Source organism: Typopeltis vanoorti, chromosome 7, assembly GCF_054136105.1.
Source record: "Typopeltis vanoorti isolate ZY-2024b chromosome 7, IOZ_Tvanoo_1.0, whole genome shotgun sequence".
Lineage (NCBI taxonomy): Eukaryota > Metazoa > Arthropoda > Arachnida > Uropygi > Thelyphonidae > Typopeltis > Typopeltis vanoorti.
Window position 1 is genome coordinate 26,699,349 of NC_143555.1, and position 25,405 is coordinate 26,724,753.

Consider the following 25,405-nt stretch of genomic DNA (forward strand, 5'->3'; position numbering starts at 1 on the left):
TGGAGGGAGGTCACTACCCAGACCGGTTTCAGCCTTTTTTGAGGCTTCATCAGTGAGTAGCTAGACCTAATACCAAAGTGTATGGCGAAAAGAACTTCATAACAGCATACATTTCCTAGGAAATGTGTTTTTACATTATGGAAAATACCTAAGAATAGCGATCTGAACTTCCCCACCTTTGCAACGAGCTGCCCTGGTATTGTACTACGTACTAGGATCACTTGCATTTGCTAACGCTAGTGTTGCCAATACTTTATAGTTTACTATATTCGGCATGAAACTCTCTGATTCCAATCTTTGAGTTTCTTATTCGGTTTTAAAACTATGTTGGATTTAATATCCCCTAAATTTAAGTATTGGTTATTTTAATCCTAATCCCAAGTATGCAAACAATTAAGTTTGGGAAAATACTAAGAATAGTGATCAGAGCATTACCCACCTTTACAATGAGTTTCCCTGGTGTTGTACTATCTTTAGACTTGAACTTTGTTTCGGATGCAAACTTAATTGTTTGCATACTTGGGATTAGGAGTTAAAATAATCAAGTTTATAAAATTAGTTGGTTATCCTAATATACAATATCCCCAAGTTAAAAAATTGATTGCATGTGTGTGTGTGTGTGTGTGTATATATATAAAAAGGTTTAATGACTATTACCGAGAGAAAAAATGACAAGATATATTTAAAAAAGATACTACTAGTTTACTAGTTTCATTACATGAACATCCTCAGGTATCACAATCAAAGAAGTATATAAAAAAATTACAGAGACTTAAAATTGTGCTAACAGAACAAGTATAAAAAACAGTAGCGTGTTTGAAAAAAATGCAAGTATGAGTTCCAAACAAACGAATACTACGTGCTGTCACGAGTGCGCCAGTACTGAACAGAAGCAACGTGTGCATCAGAGAGATTGTAACTCAGGCTGTTGTTGATATGAGAAGAATCTAGAGAAATTTCTCTAGATTCAGCAATCTTTCTTTCGAGTTCATCGTAGCACACATGGATGTTAGCAGTTTGAGTCCAGTTTACAATGTGCTGGTGGCCTTCATCTGAGTTAGCTGAAAACTGAACGTGGCTAGAGAGAGCGCTAGCTCTAGTCCTGCTATAGGAGATATCTCTACGGTGTTCATCCAAACGTAGAAGGATGGATTTAACAGTCTGTCCATAATATGGCTTTCCGCAATCACACAAAATCTTGTATACTCCTGGAAACTGAGTAGGAAGATGTTTCTGTTTATGTTTGCTAAGTAATGAACGAAGTATTGGAAGCGTAGTGAAGCACGTTTTGAAGTTGAATTTCTTGAGAATCTTTGCCAGTTTTGGTGAAAGAGAGCTGATGTAAGGCAAGGAGATGAAGGCTCTTGGGGAAGAGGGATCTTCAGAAGTAGTTGAGTGCCTGGGGGAAAGAAATTTGTCAATTTTCTTTGGAGGGAAACCATTGTTAATTCCATTGTTAATAAATGTTTTTTTAAGAAAACGGAGTTCAATTTCTGTTTCTTCTGTAAGTAATGATTTGGCTCGGTCAGCTAAGGTGGAAATAATACCACATTTTTGTGGGGATTAGTGATGGGAGGAAGGATGAAGGTATCTAACAGTATGAGCAGGCTTTCTAAAAATTAAGATTTTAATGCTCTCAGCACATCTGGTAAGTTTGAGGTCTAAAAAGGGAAGGCAGTCATCTGATTCCAGTTCGAGGGTGAAAGAGTTTTTTCATGGCACTTGTTTAGGTGGTCCAAAAATAAATAGAGGTTATTGAAACCATTTTCCCAGATGAGGAAAATATCATCAATATTGTGTGATTGCGGAAAGCCATGCTATGGACAGACTGCTAAATCCATCCTTCTACGTTTGGATGACCATAGAGATATCTCCTATAACAGGACTAGAGCTAGCGCTCTCTCTAGCCACGTTCTCTTTTCAGCTAACTCAGACGAAGGCCGCCAGCACATTGTAAACTGGATTCAAACTGCTAACATCCATGTGTGCTACGCTGAACTCGAAAGAAAGATTGTTGAATCTAGGGAAATTTCTCTAGATTCCTCTCATATCAACAACAGCCTGAGTTACAATCTCTCTGATGCACACGTTACTTCTGTTCGGTACTGGCGCACTCGCGACAGCGCATAGTATTCGTTTGTTTGGAACTCATACTTGCATTTTTTTCAAACATGCTACTGTTTTTTATACTTGTTCTGTTAGCACAATTTTAAGTCTCTGTAATTATTTTATATACTTCTTTGATTGTGATACCTGAGGATGTTCATGTAACGAAACTAGTAAACTAGTAGTATCTTTTTTAAATATATCTTGTCATCTTTTCTCTCGGTAATAGTCATTAAACCTTTTTTTATAATATTCCAACCGAGTAAAAATGAATTTTGAATAAAAAAAAAAAAATATATATATATATATATATATATAGACTGTAAAAGTTTACGAAATTCACATCGTTTGATACTTTATGGGCTGTTTCCTTAAGTATCTAATAAGTGGGTTCTAAGATGTTTAGTTCTAGTATGTATGACTATAGTTTTTTTATTAATAAAATATAATAAGCACACTGAAAAAAAGAGAGCCAAAAAAAACAATGTTGGATTCAATATCCACTTAATTTGAATTATAATAAGCACATATTTAACTGTCAATGGGAAATGTCACCTTTTTATTTGGTAAACTAAATGCTGTATATTTGTAAAATATCTTGTTGCCTGTCATGTGGCTGAACGAGCATCCTTGTTAATCAGTGCTGTGAGCAGGCTGCCTCTATGCTACACCCTGTCGACGGTACTGAATACGGCTTGCTATTGCTGCTAACAAATATTCCTTCACAATTTCCCAGGCACTAATGATATCCTGGCCTTCCAATTCCTCCCTCCACGAAACTTCTCCAAATTGTCGTTTAACACTGTTATAATCATCTGCTTTATAATTCCATAAATTAGTTATCATTTATAATTCCACATACCTTCCTTTTCTTTGATAATTCTGCATGTCTATTCATCTTCCAAGTCAAAACCAATGGTCATTCTCCAAATGTGGAGAGAGATGTCATCTCGGTTATTAGCTTTTCTGATGCTATGACCAACTCAAAAAACTCTTGAATTTCTTGTTCCCTCTATTCCATGTTGCCTAAGACATTTGTCCCTCAAGAATTCTAGAAATTCTATTCCCTTATTACTACATGCATTTTCCTCTTCCCATCTTGTACTGCTGTAGTTACAATCTCCCATAACAAATATTTCTTCTTGCACTTGCCAAGCCTAACTGCCATGAATTATACATACGTTTACACAAGAATATTTTGATATTTGCCAAATATTTCAGTCTGAAAATAACAGACTGTCTTCAGTGGCTACATAGGAACAGTTTTTAACAAAGTGGAATACCAATAATTGATCATTCAAAAGTGGAACAGGCTGCATGATGTTACATTGCTAAGCATTAAAGATATTAATTCTCAATTTAATATAATAATCTTAATTTATAAATAATATTAGACTAATGTAGGAATTAAGTCTCAATTTAAAAAAAAAAAAAAAATCTGCTCATCATCCTTATCAAAAAAGATTAAAAAATATTTAAATCCGATGAGCTAGAACTAATTGTTCAACTCCTCATGAATTACAGAAAGAACTTTTAACTATCAAACATCACATGAAATTAAATGGCTTCTCTGAAAAAAAGTACAGAACATCTGTTCGATTCTTATAATCCAATACAGAACAACAGAGATTCAATATGTCGATTTCCAATTCCATATATTTCTGGGATTTCAGAACCAATTTCAAGAATTCTGAAGAAATATGATTTAACAGCCACTTATATACCTATTAACGAAATATCCAACTATTTCCCCCCTTCTAAAGATAAACACCCAACTATGTCTCTGCCTGGTGTGTATCAAGTTCCTTGTAACTGTATTCTGTCCTACTTTGGACAAATATTATGCTCTATAGAAAAAAAAGAATTCAAGAAGATCGATCATACATTCAGCACAACAAATACGATGTCTGGATTGTCTCAGCATGGAATAGAGACAAGCCACAACATCCTCTGGTCCAAGACTCAACTTCTACACAAATGTCGCTATCAATTTGAACGCCTATTCAAAGAGAGTGCTGAGGCCTTATTTCACGCCCTAACTTAAATCGAAATGACTGTATATCCTGATCAAAAATAAGTGAAAGTTTAATCAGGATAACACATTAATTTTTTATTTTTTTTTAAATTTTAAATTGAGACTTTTAATTCCTACATTAGTCTAATGTTATTTATAAATTAAGATTGTTATATTATCTATAATTTAATCATCACTCTGAAAATTTTCCTCTCTTTAATGCTTAGCAATGTAACATCACTCGGCCCGTTCTACTTTTGAATGATCAATTGTTGGTATTCCACCTTGTTAAAAACTGTTCCTATGTAGCCACTGAAGATAGTCTGTTATTTTCAGACTGAAATATTTGGCAAATATTAAAATATTTTTGTGTATACATGTGTATAATTAATAGAAAACAGTAATCTCTCCAGATGCCTACGTCCTTCCTCATTCCTTTCTGTCCTGAAATGCTCTCCAAGCATCCACATATTCCAATCCCCTCTTCTGACACATTTTGGCTATTATGTTATTCATTATTACTGCTCTTCTGCTCAGCTCGTCATTATCATTATACCTGGGTAACACACACACTATCTTTCCTCTCTGCATTTTCTTTTTTCTCGTGGAAAGGCTTAGACATTTGTTATGCATTTTCACTATATAATTTAAGAAAATTGCAACGTACTATGATATACATTAAAATAAATTTTAATATATTTCAATATTTCGGCAACGTCACATTGCCATTTTCAAGAACTTAAGTACAAGACACATGCACGCAGGCACAACAAAACAGTAAGTGAGGAAGAAGTAGGAAGCTATTATTTCTCCTAAAGTCCTGATTGTGCCCTCTAGCAGGCAATGTTGGTATTCTTGGGCGATTGTGGCTGAAGGTCTTCTGATGTAGGTTTCCCAAATTTGAGGAAGTCTCATGCAGCCAAATTTGTTGAGGTTTGGATCGTTTCTTAGGGCTGAAGCTGATTCCATGAAAAGCCTTTCATATCTGTATTTGCTGCGGTGTATTATCCTGGCTTTCTTCCACCGTATTCTATGGCAGGTATCCAGCGCATGGTCAACAAGACCAGAGTGGCTGTATTGGTGAAAACGGATGAAGCCTTGTGTTCTGAAATTCTGATATTAGCTGTCCTGCCTGTTTGGCCAAAGTAGGACAGCTTACAGCTGCAAGGGACCTGGTATACACCAGGTAGGTCTAGGGGGGGGAGGTCGCTCTTTAGTAGAGCGGATAAGGGATGCCAATTTTTTATATGGTCTGTAACAAGAAGTTAAGTTATGTTTTCTTAAGATTTTTGTGATTTTTTCCGAGGTGCCTTGGATGTAGGGTAGGGTGATGGATTTAAAGTAATCCTTGTTGTGAGGGTGGGGGGGGGGGGAGGTTGTGGTTTACTGGTTTCAATATTTTTTGGATTTTTTTTCGGGGGGGGGGATAGCCATTGGCTGAGAAAGTTGAAACTGTGGTTTAGTTCTGTGGTTAGGGCATTGTCATTCGAGCAGATAAGTTTATCTGCTGGGGGGGGGGGAATTGTTGGTGAATGTATCTGCCTGTATGCTTGGGTTTTCTATATACCCAGAAAACCAAGGTTCCATCAGGCTGGCAGGTGACTAGTGTGTCTAAGAAAGGAATGCAGTTGTTTTTTTCCTCTTCCAGGGTGAATTTGATTCTGGGGTGTTGGTTGTTTAAGTGTGTTAAGAAGGAGAGGAGTGCATCAGAGCCATGTGGCCAAATAGCGAATACATCATCTACATAGCGAAGCCAAACAGTTGGTTTTTGTGGGGCAGAGTTTAATGCTTCCTCTTCAAAAGTCTCCATATAAAAGTTGGCCAAGGGTGGGGAGAGTGGAGAACCCATGGCTGTCCCCTCTATTTCTTTGTACAATTTTCCTTGCCAAACAAAATAGCCTGAGTTCATTGTGAACTGAAATAGGGCTGGGATATCAGGAAGAAATTTAGCTTGGATTAGCTCTAAGGATTCTTTGAGTGGGACATTTGTAAATAAGGAGGAGACATCAAAACTGACCATTATGTCAGTGTGTTTGAGTGTAAGGTTTTCTATGCTGGCTTTGAAGTGGGCTGAGTTTTTTATGTATGAAGGTGGAAGGTGTGTTGCCAGTATAGTGTGAGAGAGCTTTGGCCAAATATTTAGCTAGTTTGTATGTGGGGGAATCAATGCCATCCACTATGGGACGTAATGGCACATTTTCCTTGTGAATTTTTGGGAGTCCATAAATACTGGGGGGGGGGGGGGGGGTTGGAGTTATATGGTTTTAATTTGTTAGTGATTTCCACAGGCCAAGAAGTAACCTTCTTAAGGAAGTTAAGAAGGTTACTTCTTAACCTCCTTAAGAAGGTTACTGTTTCCCTGTGGAGTTTTCTAATTTGTGAGTTGGTGGGATTATACTCGATAGGGAGGTAAGTGGTCCGATCTAACAATAGAGATTTCAGCTTACCTGTGTAATCTTTTTTGGTTAAGCAATACTGTGGCATTCCCTTTGTCAGCTTTGGTGATTATTATTTTCTTGTTTTTCTTTAATTCTAATAGAGATTTAATTTCTTTACTGGGCATGTTGGTTTTAGGTGGTTTATCTTTGGTCAGAACACAAGCTACATCCAGTCTGATATCGTTGGCGACGTGGCTTGGAAGGTGTCGAATCCCACGTTCAATTCGTATCATGATATCCTCAGCAGGTATTCTTCTGGGCACAGTGGTGAAGTTGTGGCCACGTGCGAGGGCGTCAAGTGCTTCAGGTTTCACACTAAGTGACGACAGGCTAACTACCGTTTCGGTAGGAAGTTGCGGTTTCGAGATTGCGTCCTTTTTTAAATTTTCAAATTTTTTGATGTGTCGATCTTGTAGTTTTTTAAATTCTTTCTCCGCTGCAGTGCACAAGATGTCGTATACAATCGACCAAATTTCGTGGCTTAAGGCGCTTGAAAGGTCATCTTCAAGTGCTTGTATAGCTGAGTTAGCTTCACTCAGGAAACAGCGAGTGGCAGCAATTTGTGCTCTGAGTAAGGCTTGGTTGGCACGGTTATAAATACAAAGTGCCTTTTGCGAAGAGAAACGGTGCTTGAATTTCACACAGTAAGGGATTACCTGGTTATCCCGGCAGCGCTTCAGGAAGGCGAGACGATTCAGTTGTCTTGATAGTTTCAACTTCAATTTACCATAATGGCGTGCTTTACGTGCGATAACATCTCCGTGGATAATCGTAATTCTCGTGGAAAGGCTTAGACGTTGGTTATGCATTTTCACTATATAATTTAAGGAAATTACAATGTACTATGATATACATTAAAATAAATTTTAATATATTTCAATATTTCGGCAACGTCACATTGCCATTTTCAAGAACTTAAGTACAAGACACGTACACGCAGGCACAACAAAACAGTAAGTGAGGAAGAAGTAGGAAGCTATTATTTCTCCTAAAGTCCAGATTGTGCCCTCTAGCGGGCAATGTTGGCATTCTTGAGCGATTGGGCTGAAGGTCTTCTGATGTAGGTTTCCCAAATTTGAGGAGCCGCCCAAGAATACCAACATTGCCCGCTAGAGGGCACAATCAGGACTTTAGGAGAAATAATAGCTTCCTACTTCTTCCTCACTGTTTTGTTGTGCCTGTGTGCACGTGTCTTGTACTTTAGTTCTTGAAAATGGCAACGTGACGTTGCCGAAATATTGAAATATATTAAAATTTATTTTAATGTATATCCTAGTACGTTGTAATTTTCTTAAATTATATAGTGAAAATGCATTTTCTTTTGTACAACCTCAAGCATGAATCTCAGCTCTTGCCACTTGATCTACACTTCCTCTCATTTGTGCTCACCATCAGAATCATTTCATCAACCCTTTCACCCTGCTTAATTGCCACAGCCACTCTTTCTATTGTTTCTCCATGCAAACACTCCTCTGGCATCCTATCTTTACACACCACAGGTCATCGAGTCTCCATACATCATACCTCTTACCACTCTGTTCCTTGATTACTTATCTGCATCCCTCACGCTCTCTCTCTCTTTCTCTCCTCTAACCCTTTCGCTCAGTATTCCCCCACTTACCTGCTCCTAGCATCACTCCATCCCTGGTTCCAGCACTCCGTCGCATTCTTCTCACTTTCTCTCTCTGACTGTTTCCGTTCTCGACTCTTCTGTCAATTCCCCATAATACTCTCATTCACTGTTTTCTACTGTTTCTATTCTCTCTCTTCTATCATTCTCATCTCTTTCTCTCTCTCTCTCATTCCCTCTCTTCTGCTGTTTCTATTCTCTCCTCTTCTATCATTCCCGTAACTCTCTCTCACTCCTACTCTGATTTGCCTTGCATTCATCTCTTCCTCACCTAATCCCAACTTTCATACTTCTCATCTCATTCCCGAGATATACCACTTCCTCTTTCAGCTCATCTATCTCTCTCCCTCTGCAAGATAGCCACTCTTGCTCAACATTCATCCTTCTAATCAACACCATTTCCAAATACTTTGTGTTGGATCCTACTTCTTCTTAATCTATACTTTGGATCTGACATGTTAATCACTATGATGTTCTTAAACAAAATAATAAGTTGCTAGTTGGTTTCTAATTCAAATATAGAGAAAATTTATATTTAAAGACTGTGCCACTCTATATCTGAATTAGTTCAAGAATTGAAGAAAAATCAACCTTCAACTATTTCTCCTTAAAATATATACTGGCCGAGTATATTTAACTTACTCAATTTACCCGCTTTGGTTCCAATATTTTATGAATGGTGCAGTAAAAGAGATTCAGGCAAAACACAACTTTAGATTAACAAAAACAAACATTTAATTTTATAATCACAAATTATACACTTAAGGTCAAAATACTAAACAAGTTATTATAAACACTTTAGCCTTTACGATAATAAAGTCATGCAAACTCAGACAATGGTAATTCTGTTATCTGTAATACAGTCTTCTCACAGTTCCTTTTAGCAATTTAATAAAGTTCCTTAATGATCATTCACATCAATATCTCATAGTTAAGTTTCAAATACAATAAAATTGCAGTAACACCTCTTTACAAGCAAACACCTTTAAATTTACACTTCAGCTAATCTTCGCAATAGTTACTGTTAACATAAGGAAATTCTAGGATGAAATACACTCACATCTCTGCATAGGAATATTAAAGGTTGGAATAATCTTACCGATGATCTTTTTTCTTCATCAACTTGCACACAAACATTTTTTATCACTGTAAACACTTTCAACAGTATACAGCACTCATTAAATAAATCTTCTAGGCAATAACTGAATTAATAGTCGGTCACTATACACATAAACAAACGTTCTTGCATGAAATACTACTGATCACTTATGATTTAAGGCAATACACAATAATTCCTTAACTTGAGGTTTTATATGCACAGCTGTTCATTCTTCTTGCATTCATTTAATTCTTTAGGCAATATATTTCTAAGCACAGCTAACGGTAAACTTCAATTTTAAACTTCAATTTTACAACCTCTACTGTTCGCTAATAACTCTATACTTTGCTTCAAGTTCTGTATGTCCTTGACAGGTCGGCCCTGAAATTGAATCTCAACTCAAATATCGCTAGTCTATTTAGTAGTCACTCAGCTGTCTTCCGTAGCTATAATTGTTATTCTACAATTTATTAGCTAACCGCCTCTCGACTAGTAGACTTTATTAGCTGCTTGAGTGACTTGCCGACTCGCTATTATCGCACTATTATTCCCGAACGCCGAATGCTCCGATTCCATCCTAATGCCAATCCTCTCCTTTTTCCCTCTCTTAATTCCTCTAATATCCTCTTAATTAATTAATAATTTCAGCATTCGTCACTTATATATCTGTTCTTCCCGCCTAAATTATTCTCATGATTTCTTTCTAAAACTCTTTTCAATAAACCTTCTCCTCACGTGGCAAGCTATCTAACATACGTTTCCATGACAACCAAACAAAATATAATAAAATTGAGGTTAAATTGAGGTGAAATTAAAACGTCTATAAATAGGAATAAATAAAGAATATTTACATTTCAATTAATTCGCCATTAAATTATCAAATACAAGTTCTTATAATATTAATATAGTAATGAATAAAATAGCTTAATAATATTTAATACAGTCTTTTCATTATTAATACATATATCTTTGATTAATTAATTAAATATTAGATAAAATTAAAGTTAGTTATATGAATATTAAATTGTAAAATAAGTTGTTTACATTAAATAATATTTACAAGTCTAGCCTTTGTGATGGAAGATCATGTTGGATTCTGAACCAAATAATTACTTCAATCTCTACATAATCATAATCCAACATTTGCAATGATTCAAGTCTTCCACACTCCCCACTCTTATTTTTTTATTTATATTTCGAGCATGAAATATGAATGACATTACTACCCATTGTGTATATTTTGCACATATATGCACTCTCCCCCTTCTATCACCCATCACATATCCAACACGTTTCCATCACATATCCACAAGCACCGCATGTCACAAAATCCACTAGTGTGTTATGGAAAATATAGTCCTTAAATAGGGGAGGGCTCGTTGACACACCATTTGTTATTGGAGCTGCCACATCATTCAAATAGTGCCAAGGGCTTACTACAACTAACTTATTTGTTCTACTGTAAGTTAATTTAGTTATGCAATACTATGAGTATAAACTATATTTAGCTATACTAAATAACTAAACAACAAAAACTTATCTTCTTCTCTTCCACTGCATATGCATCTGACTCTGACCTTGCCTTTTTGGTAACCCAAAAATACAATATAAACAACTAAACTCCAAAAGCAGCACCACTAAAGAATACTTGTATTACTGAAAAATAAATGTAGCACAATTCACGACAGAAGTCGCACTATACACCGTTTAAAAAAATTTTTTTTTTTTTTTTTAAGCACCGCTCAAATTCACCACCACGTTTTTCAGATTTCGTAAGTAATAAGGAATGGGATAATTATTAAAACTTATGGAAAGGTAGTGATTTAAACTCCTAACATAATATGCAGTAGTAACAAATTAAAATCTATAATATATCAGTGAATTAGTGAAATTTAAGAATAAATTTAATAAATATGGAATTTTAAATATGCTGGCTTGGATTCATACAAGGGACTATTGAATTAAAAATTTTTTTGCCATCAGGAGCAGCTCCAAATGACTAGAAGAAATCCTTATATTGTCTGTTTTCAAATAAAAAAGGGGAAAAATCAAAATAATAAGTTTATTGTATTCTTGTGAAAATGATATATATATATATATATGTTCATTTTTCTAAATTAACTGACTTAAACCCAAGAATTATAACACAATGACATTTATTTGAAAAAACGCAACATGTTTCGTCAAGAATGACTTCTTCAGGCGATAAGAACATAGAAAGATAATAAAAGACACTTAAATTAACATTGACGCACTCTAAAGCTATACAATTATAAAGCCATAATATTCGACTGTAAATTACAGTTATTATGAGCTTGAACTACAGTCCGAGTTAAAGTTCTATTGTTGTACACCTGTGCGTGTGTGGAATCACGTGATCTCCAGTATCTAATAGTAGAGTTGAAAGAGTCTACCAAATTATAGCTAAGATTATTATTCAAATGAAAAGGGTCTAAGGTGATTTCCCTTGTCTCGACAATGCGGCGCTCTATTTCATCATGGCTGATGTGTAGGTTTGAAGTCAATGTCCAATTTATTTCATGTTGGTGGCCTTCGTTGTTCATGTTTATTGAAAGCAGGACATGGCCCGACAGAGCAGTTGCTCTGGTTCTCTTATAAGCAATGTCTCTCTGATGCTCTTTGAGACGTAGTAAGATAGATTTCTCTGTCTGCCCATAGTAAGGCTTTCCGCATTCACAAGTGACCTTGTATACACCTGGGAATTGTAGAAGGTTGTGAGGTTGTTTATAGTTGTTGAAGCGTGATATTATTTTTGGCAGAGTCGAGAAGCACGTTTTTATGTTAAACTTCTTTAAAATTCTGCTCAGCTTTTTGGATAGTGTGCTGATATATGGCAAGATGATATGACCTTTGGAGTCGTCCTGTGTCTCTACGTTGTTACGTTGACGGCGAGATAATTGGTTGTTAATACTTTTTAGAGAGTAGCCATTGTTTTTAAAGGTCCATTTAAGATGTTGTAGTTCCTTTTTCAGTTCTTCTTCATCTGACAGTACAGATCTTGCATGATTCGCTAGAGTTGATATAATACCCAACTTTTGCGCTGGATGGTGATGGGAGGACGCATGCAAATATCTGTCTTGTGTGTTGGCTTTCTAAAAATAGAGACTTTAATTGATTCAGGCGTCTTGGTGAGGTTAACATCTAGGAAGCAGATGGAACTATTTTCTTCAATCTCCATTGTCAATTTTATATCTTTAATTTAAGTGTCTTTTATTATCTTTCTATGTTCTTATCGCCTGAAGAAGTCATTCTTGACGAAACATGTTGCGTTTTCTCAAATAAATGTCATTGTGTTATAATTCTTGGGTTTAAGTCAGTTAATTTAGAAAAATGAACATATCCCAACCCCGAGTTAATAGTACGTTTCATATATATATACAGGGTGTTCGGGATAAATTTGACATATTTATAATTAATTATATTTTTCCGTAAGTTACATGTATTAACACACACTTCTCTTCATTTAAAAGTTTGGACCCTTCTTCATTCATATACAAGATGTCAGAAAGGATGGATAGCTGGAACCCACCTGAATCATGGAAGAGAATAACTTGTATCATGATGATTCGTGCCCGCCATCAAAATAAGGATATTACGACTGCTGCCCAATGCTCCCTGAATACAGTAAAAACAATCAGGCATGAACTAGAGACTTGCAATGGTGACTACGAGGATGTAGCAAGAAGAAAGATCCCTAGCAGACGATCTGATTGCGTTCATACAGCAGAATTCCTCGCAAATCTGCAGGAACAGGTGTTGAAGAACCCTGGCATTGGAATTCAGGCTTTGTTCGTGGAGTTGCTAACTGTAGTCAAGCCCTGGATAACAAGGGTAGCCAATGGTAGGCCGTATGTATGGCAGCAGGATTCGGCCCCTTGCCACACCTCTGGGAAAAGTCAAAAATGGTTGTCTGAAAATTTCTACGACTTCACCAGTCCAAATGTTTGGCCTCCAAACTCCCCAGACCTTAACCCCATGGATTATTTTGTATGGGGCGCAGTTGAAAAAGACACCAATCGCACTTCCAGTAATACAAAAGCCCAGTTAATGGATAAAATTAAAACAGTTTTTGCGGCCCTTCCCAGGGAGACTGTAGCATCAGCTTGTTCGAGGTTCCGAAGCAGAATTGAAGCTGTGATCGATGCTAATGGTGGTTATTTTGAGTAAATCTTGTTGATAGTATTGTAATTAACTCTGCCTGTAATGTTTTTTTGTCAATTCATTAAATTTAATAGATACAAAGAAGATTTTCTTTTTCCTTACGAAACTGTCAAATTTATCCCGAACACCCTGTATATAAGAACTTTGAAACCTTGGAAGACTGGAAAATAGGCCACTTACCTTTTTTTCTAAAGCCTTAGTACTCAAAACATAAATCTTTCCTGCTCAGTTATACATAATAAATATTACAGAAATCACAGAATCTGAAGACAAGCAGTTATATAGTAAGCTTGTGCAATTTTTTTGGTCCAGCCAATAGCAAGAAGTTAAACAGGAATTTCTTCAACTATCAAAGAAGCATGGAGGATTTGGGCTTCCAGTCTTAAATTCTGCTATTTAAGCAATATAGCTTCAAAAATCTATAAAATATTGGAGACCTTTTCCTGTACTACCTGGGTTTTCATCTTCCCCTGTTTGGAGTAAATGATTATAAAGGTCGAAAAACTGAGATTGTTCCTAAATACTACAACACTCTTTGCCCAACTTCAGGACTGCTACAATGCTCTGGCATTGACATTCTTTCCATTAAAAAAAAAATTAAAATTTGGTATAAAGAAATCTTTAATATCTTTTGCCAGAAATCTCCACAGCTGTGTGCTGACAATAACGCTTTGTTTCATAACTTATTGAAGTTTCACGGAAATGCTAACAGGAAGGATCTTGCTTGGAGAATTGCATATTGGCCACTTTGCAGTCCATACCATGAAATGGAGGTACTTTAACATTGGAAATCCAATCTGTGATATCGGTTACTGATTGGAAACAGTTGATGTCAGATGATTCTTGTATTTAAAAAGAGGCATTTTAGATATCAAATTTTTGACTAGATGGTGTAGACCACTTATATTATATTATGTAATATTCATCAGGACAGAGATAAAATTCTGTCTATTTTTGCTAGGAGAGGTTTTTTTAAATAGTTTCATCCTCTTAATTCAATGTGGTCTTATAGTCAATTACAGTATGTTATGGGATGACTGGAGAGCAATCCCAGACAGAGAAGGCAAACTAAAGGCAGTTAACTCAGTTCTAACTACCTGGGTATCAGTCATCTTTGGACTTTAGTTTCAGTTGGTTTTTTTCGTTGTCCTACTATTGTTCTGCTGCTGTTGCACTTTAGTTCCAGTTGGTCTTTTGGTTTCTTTTTTTTCACCAAAACGAATTTGGCTAAAAAGGAAATCTGATAGCCTTTGGCTATATGATGATATAAAAGAGGGTGAGGCCTTTTCTCTATCATACTATATATATATATATATATATCTTTGCTTTCTCATAATACTGTCATTCTCTCTCTCTCTCTCTCTTGCACCCCTATAATAACTACTCTCCCTCAAGCTTACAACAAGAACTTCTCACTATCAAAAAGTTAATGGAATTTAATGGTTACTACGCTAATCAAATCCAGCAGATAATGGAATCCTATGTAGCACCACCTCATGATTCATCAACAGACCACAGGGTTCCAATCCCCTATATTTCTGGCATCTTGGCAGAACTGATTGGTAGACTTTTGAAGAAATTCTACCAATCATCTTATTCCCACATATTTTCTAATCAACAAAATTTCTCTTCTTTTGCCATCTACAAAAGACAAACTGGCACCTCTATCATTAATACGATAGAGGTGCCAGTTTGTAAAATAAGTCCAAAGTAAAATTACTATGAATGTAATTTTACTTTGGACAAAAAGGCCGTTGTGTAGAAAAAAGAATTAAATAACATGAATATTATATTGAATACATGAAACCTCAAAAGTCTGGTCTGGGACAACATTGTATCGACACTAAACACAATATCACTGGGACAAAGCTCGTCTTCTCCATAGATGCAGGTTTTAATATGAATACCTTTTCATAGAAAGTTATGAAGTCCTTTTACTTCGGCCAAATCTAAATCGGAACAATTATCTCCCCCCCCCCCCCAAAAGGTTGGGAGATTCTTATCTTATTTAACCATCAAAAATAGTTGTTTGATAACATTTTCAATATTATTATTTATTAATACTAATTTCTAGCATGCGGTAACAGTTTTTAATCAGTAAACCACCAACTGCTGCATGTACTTTGATTGGTTCCTTTGATTGCTTGTTTCTACACACTAATGATGTACTGTTATTTTCACTACAAATATCTGTATGTTCATTTCATTAAAGTTAATTACTGTGGTTATCATGTAATTTATTATTTATAATCATGCCATAGATACCTTTAAAGATTAGAATGTAACAACTTCAGTGATGTGCTTTATTCTATAGAGCTTGCTTTAAACTACATAAGATTGTAATTCATAAAGCTCCCTACTCGCAATAAGTGGTCTGGAACTACAGAAAAATGTGGGACTCTGTCTCAACCAACTTCTCCTCTCTCAGTTATGGAAACTTCATTTGCATGCATGCATTTGTTGAATCCCAAGCTGTTGGGATTAAACTAAATGAAGCTTCAGATATTGTTGCTATGTCAGCCTGTTTCTCCAGTCTTCAACATATGTCTGGCCTCTACTATTGCAAGCAGATCATTTTTTGCAAATTTTTATCATGTTGGCAGTCATAATGGAATAGAGACCAATAGTAAGCTCTGTTAAATCAAGCCTGAAATTAGTGAGAATTTAGTCTACACAAGATCCATACAGAGGTAGTTATTCTTTCTTGGCTCTGCATAGGTCGTTGTAATCTTTCACATACCTTCCTATTGATGGGTGAAGACATGTCTATGGGTGAGTTATGTAGACTAATCATAATTCATGTTTTAATTGACTGCCCCCATTTCATTAGTGAGCACAGTCACTTTTTTTTTAGTTATAATCTGTTTGAGCCTGATTATGTCTATACTCTCAGGCAGATAAAATCCAAGTGTGTATAAAAAAAAAAAAAAAAAACACATATATAGTGAAAATAACGCTTCATGAGCAAGTGTTATTTTCATTTTAAAATTTTCATCAGGCATTAATATTTATTCCCTTATATAGACTATGTACATATTTAGATATTGGATTTATTATTTGAATTCAAATATTGTATATATATAAGCCTTTAACAGCTGGTTCTTTATATATGGCTTTATGAATTTCTTCACACTTGGCTTTATATACCTTTTCAAACTCCTTTTTGTACACCCATTTTTTACCCTTGATTTTATATACTTTTTTCACTCTTGTCTTTTATACACACTTTTATTACCTGTTTATGCTGTTTTATGTATTATGTATTTCATACCTTTTGCAGTGTCATGACATGAATTGGCATTGCACTATTAAACTAAAAACCAACTAACCCTAGGTGGATGTGGAATTGAAGTTCCACATCCACCTGGATCCTCAGATCCACCTCCTTCATCTCCTGAAGCAAAGTTCTTCTAATATGATAAATCTCATCCATCTTCCCTGGCCAAAGTGCTTAACTTTACACTTAGCAACAACATTGAACAGTATTCACATTATTAAGCCCAAAGCACCACTTTATTCATTCAAAACTTTTCTTCTGAAACCATACACTTCGTAACATTGAATTTTCAGACCCACTGGACCCACTCTTGTGCTCATCACTAATCATACAACGACCAATCCATTCACATCATCCTCCTGGAAAATCACTAAATTTGTTCTTTTATAGGTCTCAACAACTGTGCATCATCTGTAAACAGCTGCGTATCCATATCAACATATATAATTACTTCAGTTATGAGCCTCTGTAGCTCAATTTACAGCCATAATATACTAGTTTCATAACTATAGTGATTATCCAAGACAATGCATCTTTTCTTATTGATTTAAAAAAAAAAAGAAGTAAACCAAACCTTTTTATGAATGAAGTTTTTTTTAAACAGATTGCACTGGACCTTTTTAAAAAATTTCCTTTGATTTCCTGGGAACCAACAGTTCGTGATCTTGAGATACTTTCTAATTGGCTGCTTTCCGATCTCTGTTCTCCTGCTAATCACTGTGCTCGAATTATTTTGTCAAATATGAATTGGGATTTTACATCAGATGTAAGTATATGAATTATTCTTAATAAATAAAATTTTAAGTTCGTATTACTAAATCTTCACTGTTTCACAAGAATATAATTTTTGCTGTTTCATGTCATTTTTTTATGTTTTATCATTTTGGAGATGTTACTTTCAGATCTTTATTTATCAAGATGATATTATAAGCCTAAATCTGGTACAAGTTTGCAGGATTTCTTAACTAAATTGAATAATTGCCATAATAAATTTGGCATAAAAAGATATAAGCTGAAAAAATAGGAACATTGCAAACATCAGCTGGATTCCGAATTAAAACTTTTGAACAAGTAAAACATTTCAGTTATTCAGGCATAATTTTTAGTGAAGAGAGCATATTAAACATGAAAGTATGCAACAGAATTATCAAGGCTGGTATGGTTATGAATCAACTAAATAAATTTATGTGGAGTAAGAGAGAAATAAGGCAACAGTATTAGCTGTATACAGCACAATGCTCAAACCAGTTTTAACGTATGGAGCTGAGAGCCGAGTTGCAATCAAAACACTTGATCAGCGATAGATTATAGATGTGTGACACTCCTGAGAAAAATTGTTTGAGTGAACAGATGGTATCATTAGCAGAACATTAAAAATGAAGATATTAACAAAGAACTTAACATTGTTATTATTGATGAATGCACAAGCAGAGCAGATGTTTGATTCCAGCATTGTAGATCGAAAACCCAGAATAAGACCAAGATCTAGATGGATTGGTGCAGTAAAAAATGCCTTAGAAAAAAAAAAGAATAAGATCTGACAGTGTCAGCATTCTAACTGAGAACAGACTAATTTGAAAGAAAATTGCCGATATTATTATACGGCATCTCCATGGAGTCCGGAGACTCATTGTGGGAGACCCAAACTAGCTATTATACACTCCAAAGGTATCCCACCTCTCCTTAAACTCATTCATTATCAGGAAACTCACAAGTAACTCTCATAATTCATTCCATTCATTCACTCTCCATGCAAAAAATCTGGTCTGCACACCCCTACTAACCACACTCTTAAACAACTTCCATAGATGACCTCTATTTCTCTGTGTCATATATGGAAAAATTTCACTTTCATCAATTTTATAAAACCCTTTAATATCTTGAAGTTTTCAGGATATTAAAGGGGTACTGTGGAATGCTTGCTATTCTCATAGGGAGCATTCCACAGACCTGTCATCATCTTGGTCACTTGTCTCTGAATCCTTGCTACCACTTCCTGGATGAGTGACCAGCAGGTCAAGATGTGACCAAATCATAGCCTTATAAAGAGGGATAATAACTTTCTTAGTTTTTTATGTTAACCCCCCCCCAAGTTCCAGACTGGTAGACATATTCCTGAATTGTGATGACTTGAATTTTGAAGACTCAACACTCAGGGTAGCCCTGAGTTTCAAAACATTTCAGATAACTTGACAAAAAAAGTTACAAAAAAGCTCATCATTTTATATTATAGAGTAGATAAGTCTTTATATTCCACAATTCTGCAGGTAGTAACAGTACTAATTCCGCGTGCATTTGTAAGTTGTAATCTAGTAGATGAGATCCTTTCTCGTAAGAGTACAATTATGTTTTCTTATAAATACTGTCTGCTTTTGCTGAACGGAACATGTGTTTAAGCATGACGAATTTGCTGCTGTAACCACTTTCCCTACATCACACTGGAAGCATTAATCAGTTGAATTTCTTTTGTTTAATGGGTAATTTCTCTAGCTTTTTTAACTTTATACCATAACCAATCACCATGAGCTTCTAGATGAATACAAATATTTCTGTGGTTTAGCAGTTCTTCAATTAATTTTTGGTATTATTGAGATCACATTTCTAAACATATAACAGGTTTATCAGAATAAACATGTTTACCTAATTAAAATTAAATACATATCTGTCACACTTTAAATACTGTAGTTGATCTTTGTAATACAGGAATACCTGAAGATGTCCCTACTATTGTTTATTCATTGTGAAGCTTCCAATAAGTTATGATCTTTGTTTGTTTATCTGCATACTATGTAGAAAATTAAAAATATCTCTACTACCACCCTTTCTTTGGAGTAAAAGTGCTTTTCTGCTGAGCCAGTTTAATATCCTGAACCGCTTGAAGCGATATACTACTTTTTTAGATATATCACAAAATATGTTAATTGTTGTTAGTTATTTTTCATGCCTGTCACGATATGAATAGTAAATAACCAATGAAGTAATCTTGTGCAATGATTGCCATTCTATTCTTCTAAGAGAAATTATGGAAAAGTTCATACTTTTCCTTTCTTTTAATGTTACTAGGTGATCATAATTAATTTTGATAAATTATGGAGACTTCTATTGTATAAAGAATCGAATCTTTAATTTTCTGATATTTTGACCCTCATATTATGGTCATTGTCTGGAGTATACACGCACATTTAAATATAGAGACAAGCTATTGCAGTTCAAACAGTATGCCAAATTGACACTGATTTGATCAACAGTTATTCTACTGGACTGACCTCTAGCAGGAAAAAAAAAATACCTACATCGAAGCTATATCCTATTACAACATGGCTGGAGAGTGGGGGAAGAGATTTTATTTCTCCTAAAAAAAAAAAAAAAAAAAATCAGCTAATGCCTTTTTATTCCCGTATACAAGAGTAGAAATTTATAATTTTAATGGATCAACATTTAAAGATAACTTCATCTGTCTATTTTCAGAATAAGAAGTTAATGCTAGACATTGATTTACATCGACAGATTGCTATGTTGTTAGTGAAAGCATTTAGACAGTTTACATCTCCAAGGGACTATAATAGCCTTGTTAAAAGAGGAATGAAACAGGTGAGAAAATGTACTGTTGACTTTATAGAAGAATTAAATCTGATGTAAATTCAGAAATTTTCTCTTGTTTTGATTTTTGTACAAATAATGTAGTCTGGTAATAATTTAAGATTGGAAAAAAAAAAATATATATATATATATGTGTGTGTGTGTGTTAAAGATACCAAGCAATTTTACACCTGGTTTTACTCCATTTCCCAAGTAAGCAAACAGACAAACAAGTCAAGTTTGCACCTGCAAGTGTTGCAAGTCTAGCTGACCTTACACGGTGCAAGACCAAGGCAACTCACGGTAAAAGTAGAATAAGCTCTGATCACTAATCTTGATATTTACCCTTAATGCAAAGCACATCTCCTGGAGGAGATGTAAGATGCTTTGTATTAAAGGGAAGGGGGCCACTGCCCAGACCGGTTTCGACCTTTATTGAGGTCTCATCAGTGGGCACCAGACTAGAAATACCAAGATTTTAGTAATACAGAGCTTATAAGTATTTTACAAGAACAAGTTACCATAAGGTGTTTTAACCTTATTAAATAAAAATCTCAGGAGGAGATATAAATGTAGAAAGTATTTTACCTTGGGTATAATAAATGTTAACGATACCAAGCAATTTTAAACCAGGTTTTACTCCATTTCCCAAGTAAGCAAACAGACAAACAAGTCAAGTCTGCACCTGCAAGTGTTGCAAGTCTAGCTCTATACTTGGATGAATGAAGGTGAGAAACAATCACAAACATCCATGTCCTTCCATGCAAGATTCGTAAGATTCACAAACATCCATGCAAGATTCGAACCTGCAGCCTCTTGGCTGGAGAGCCAAGAGACTGTAGGTTTGTTGTGATACTGTATGGGGGCCAACCATGTTGGCCCTTATACAGTATCCCATTTCCATCTATCCATTCCTATATTTTGCTCTTGGACAACTTTCTCCAATACTTTGACAACAATTCCTGATATGCTGATTGGTCAGTAATTTGCTACACCAGTCTTGAAGACTCCTTTATGCAATGGAACTATTTTCCCCTCTTTCCTTTCTCTCAGAACTAACTCAGAGCTGAGACCTAGATTAAACCATATGGTCAAGGGCACTGACAGTTCCTTAGCAGCTTCAGTAAAACTCAAGTGGGTATACTATTCAATCCCACAGCTGTATTCACATTAAGGTTCTGTAATATGCTATACACCTACCTTTCATTTACCTCAGTTCCGATATATGCCTTTGGCTCTCTCTCGTTCCTGCAGTATCACCACCTGGATGATATACTCTTGCAAAATGTTCACTTAGTAACTCTTGGTATGCAGTTATGTATTGCTTGTGTTAGACACTGCCTTATCATATCCCATGCACTGTCGACATCTTTTCTATACAATTCATCAAGCCGATGTATTGAATGCTAGTTGACTATGGAACTTCTTATTATCACCCACCTTGTAGTCTCAGTTCTTGATAACAACTTTATTCTGTTTGATTACGTTCCAAACCAATACCTCATGTTCACTTTCACCAAGTGATCATGAGATATTGTCCATGACCAATTGAAGAACCCCTGTGTTGTGACATAGCATTTGTTGGACTGGAATGTAGAAAGCTAGAAAATCAGTATATGGAGCAGTTTGCATAGTAAAACAGATGGCCGAGAATTTGGACGTTATAGAATAATATGGATGCAGACTTTCCATTAAATCATTTACAGGAATTTCTTTAATCCAAAAAGATAAAGCAGCTATTGAAATTTCGTTTAATTAGCTATTGGAAGGGAAGAAAAGTTTTCTTACTATGCTGGAACTCAAATTTTTCCTATTTCATGAAAGTACTGAGTGCTTTGTTGACGAATATTTCTGGAAAATAGAACTGTATTGTTTCTTCTTTTAAAGAGAGATGAAAAGGAGAGAAAGGGGAAAGAGAGATTGGAAACCAAAAATGTCAGGTATGGCAGCGATAAAAAGATAAATGAATCTCGTATGGAGATTTGATGATTAGAATGTGGAGAGTAAAGTGCTATGGGAGTGCTTGCCTGGAGAGTGTGGAATGGTAGTAAAGAGGGAGGGGAATGTAGAGGAAACAATACCGATCTCTCGTACATAGGATTTGAGAGATTGCATTATTTGTGTAGCTTGAAATCTGAGATTGATGCCAGGAATAGTGCAGAAGAAATGCATCCAAAGAATGATTCATAGAGAGTGTGTTGTCCCGGTATGATAGTATGGAATGGCGGAGATCACTGATAAGAAATGAGATGATGGTGAGAATTTGTAGGAAGAGAGGTGTGGAATATCAAAGTGTGAGGTACGCACATTGAGATGGATTACATTTGAATGCAGAAGGTTGAAGCATTAGCGGAGAATTGTTATTTTCTGGGCAAGTAATTAGCGGGTCATGGAAACGAGAATTGCACACATGAAATATACTGGTGATGGCATTGTGAGGACATTGGCTTGAGAAATGAGAGGATGTACATAATATTACAGAGCCAGGTGGAGTATAACAATGGCTGTAAGAATATTGGCAATACAATGGTTTTCTTGTATATAAATTATAACAGCATTAGTTAAAACAGTAATGAGTTTGTCATTGATTGACTCATCCTGTTCAAAGGTTGTTAGTATCATTGAAATTTGGTTAACTGAGGAGGATGTTCTGGATAGAAATCGAAAGATATAGTGTATTTTGGCGTTGTAGGAATGGTAAATATGGTGGTTTAGTGTTATGATAAGAAATAAATTGTGCCCCTCTCAGGGTGGAGAATCCCAATGGAAATAACATTAATAGCTTTGAGAATATATAGTGTGAAATAGATGTTTGTAAGAAAATATGTTTAGTGGCATGTTACTACAGACTGGAGAATATTGGTGATAAGAAGAATATGTTACTTTAGCAAGTGCAAAGCAAGTGATTATAATGGCGACTTCAACCACTCCTACAGCAATATAAACTAGACATAGGAAACAAACTGCAGTAATAATTGAACTGAATTTTTGGATTTCTAGAAGGACAACTGTCTCAGGCAGCATGTGATGGAGGGAACACTTTGGCCATGATGTCATACTTGCCTTCCTTGGTTACATGAACCATGCAGTCCTGACTTGGAGGATGAATAGGCATGTGGCGGTATCAAGGCAGAAGGAATAAGGAATTTACGTGGGATTATGTGGCAGGCAACTACCATAGACTTAAAAACCAGCTTGTGCAGCAGTAGAATGGAGGAAAGAATTTGAAGGAAGGGGATCATTAGTGTTAATGCATGGGAGATACTTAAATAAAAATGTTGACAGCAATTCTAGAATGTATACCTTGCATGAAGAAGATATAGTAATTTGGAGTGAAATGGATGACAGGAAATAAAAGGGTTATTGCAGAAGAAAAAGAGATTATTGAAGACATAAACAGAGAGGTGGAGAAAAGTTGCATGAGGAATATAGGGCTCAGGTTAGGAAAGTGATTATTATTGTATGGAGAACAAAATTAGATATCAGATATAGATATAGTTAAAATATAGATATCAGAGAATTGTATATAGGAGGAGCAGTATCAGAGAGTAGGTTACAAGTGGAGTTCCATAGGGTTCAGTCCTGCAACCATTGCTGTTCACTCTTGATGTCAGCTATATTGTGTAGGACTACAGTGGAGATGTTCCGTTGTTTGCAGATGACGTGAAGCTTGGGACGGTTATTAGTAATAGTTCTGATCTTTTCAGGAGGATTCAATAAGTTGGAAAATCAGGCAAAAGAACAGGGATAACAGTTTAATACAACTAAATGTTAGGTTTTAAATTTCAGGATGATCCATAGCTTGGTTCCTTCATATTCACTTGGTGGAGTTATCCTCTAAGAAGTGGAGTAAGCAAGGGAACCTAGGGTGATTGTGGATTGATATTTGACTTTACGAGGACAAAAACTGAAGATGAACCGGACATTTCATCTGTTGTCATATAACACTGAAGAGCTTTTTCACATGGTAGAAAGATGGGAAGGTTCAAGGACAAGGACCTTCCTTGGAAGTTGCAAAAGGAAGTGGTGAATAAAAGGATAAAAAGTAAATTTTTGTTCATCAAAAGTGATTGGAGCATGGAATGTATTGCCAGAGTTTAGTGAAATTGCAAGCAGTGGATGAATTTAAGGAGTGGTATGATAGACTTTGTGTTGACTAGTGTTAATTTGGCAGATTGAGTTTTGTGACTCCATGGACGTCAAGAAAATAATAATATCGAAAATTCTCTCTTGTTAAATAGGCAAGGATGACTAAGAAAACTTGATATTTCATTACAAGAAGTGACAAAATTTACCATCTCTGCTTAGTCCAGTTGCTGAACTAAGCATTGAAAATTTATTTGGAGTTTTGCTTAGTATTATGTGACATCTCCAGGGAATCCAAAGGATCATCGATTGAGGACATCTACTCTACGATTCTTCAACTATAACTAACAGCAACTACACCAATGCCACCTATCTCCCACCACCACTACTATTACTTCCACAAACAATTACAAATATCCATGCCCATGGTGTGATTCGAACCTGTAGTCTTTTGGTTGGTGAGCAGATATGCTAACCACTTGGCCAATCAAAATGCAGTTTGTTGGATTACTATGATTTTATTCCTTGGCCTTTGTTTTTTCTCATGAGTTTGTTAAATTTAGTTGGTTTCAGTGCACAGCCATCTTTGTTTATTGCATAGTGTAATTTCAGTGAAATGTATAATAGTTAATTAATTATTGTTAATTCACAGAACAATGATTTGTTTATATTTGCCTACTAAATGAGCATATATAATTACTCTAAATAATATGTGATTGATAAAATTATTTATTGTGATAAACTTGGATTAATTACTCACTTCAACTGTAATTCTTAGGATTCTGTGAATTGAGATGAATATTTGAGACTGTAAAAGCATTTTCTAAGGAGATCAACTGGTTGGTTTTAGCATTTAGAATAGGTGAATCCAAATGTTAAAGCAAAAGTCATCATCAGTTAAACTGCTAATATCTGTTAGATATTAGCTAAAAACTGCTAATACCAGAAACACAAACAGAAGATCATTTCTGTAAAAACATGAAAGACTGCAATC

At 35.4% G+C, this 25,405-nt stretch overlaps 1 protein-coding gene across 3 annotated transcripts in view; it reads left to right on the forward strand.

The window, feature by feature from the left end:
* The window catches only part of Epg5 (ectopic P-granules autophagy protein 5), a 923,436-nt gene that overhangs the window by 346,550 nt on the left and 551,481 nt on the right, over positions 1 to 25,405 (forward strand). For all 3 annotated transcript variants that reach the window (XM_090395201.1, XM_090395199.1, XM_090395200.1), the window contains exons 15-16: positions 17,351 to 17,512; positions 20,215 to 20,337. In XM_090395201.1, coding sequence (XP_090251327.1) covers positions 17,351 to 17,512; positions 20,215 to 20,337 — 285 coding nt within the window. The remainder of the gene's footprint in view (positions 1 to 17,350; positions 17,513 to 20,214; positions 20,338 to 25,405) is intronic.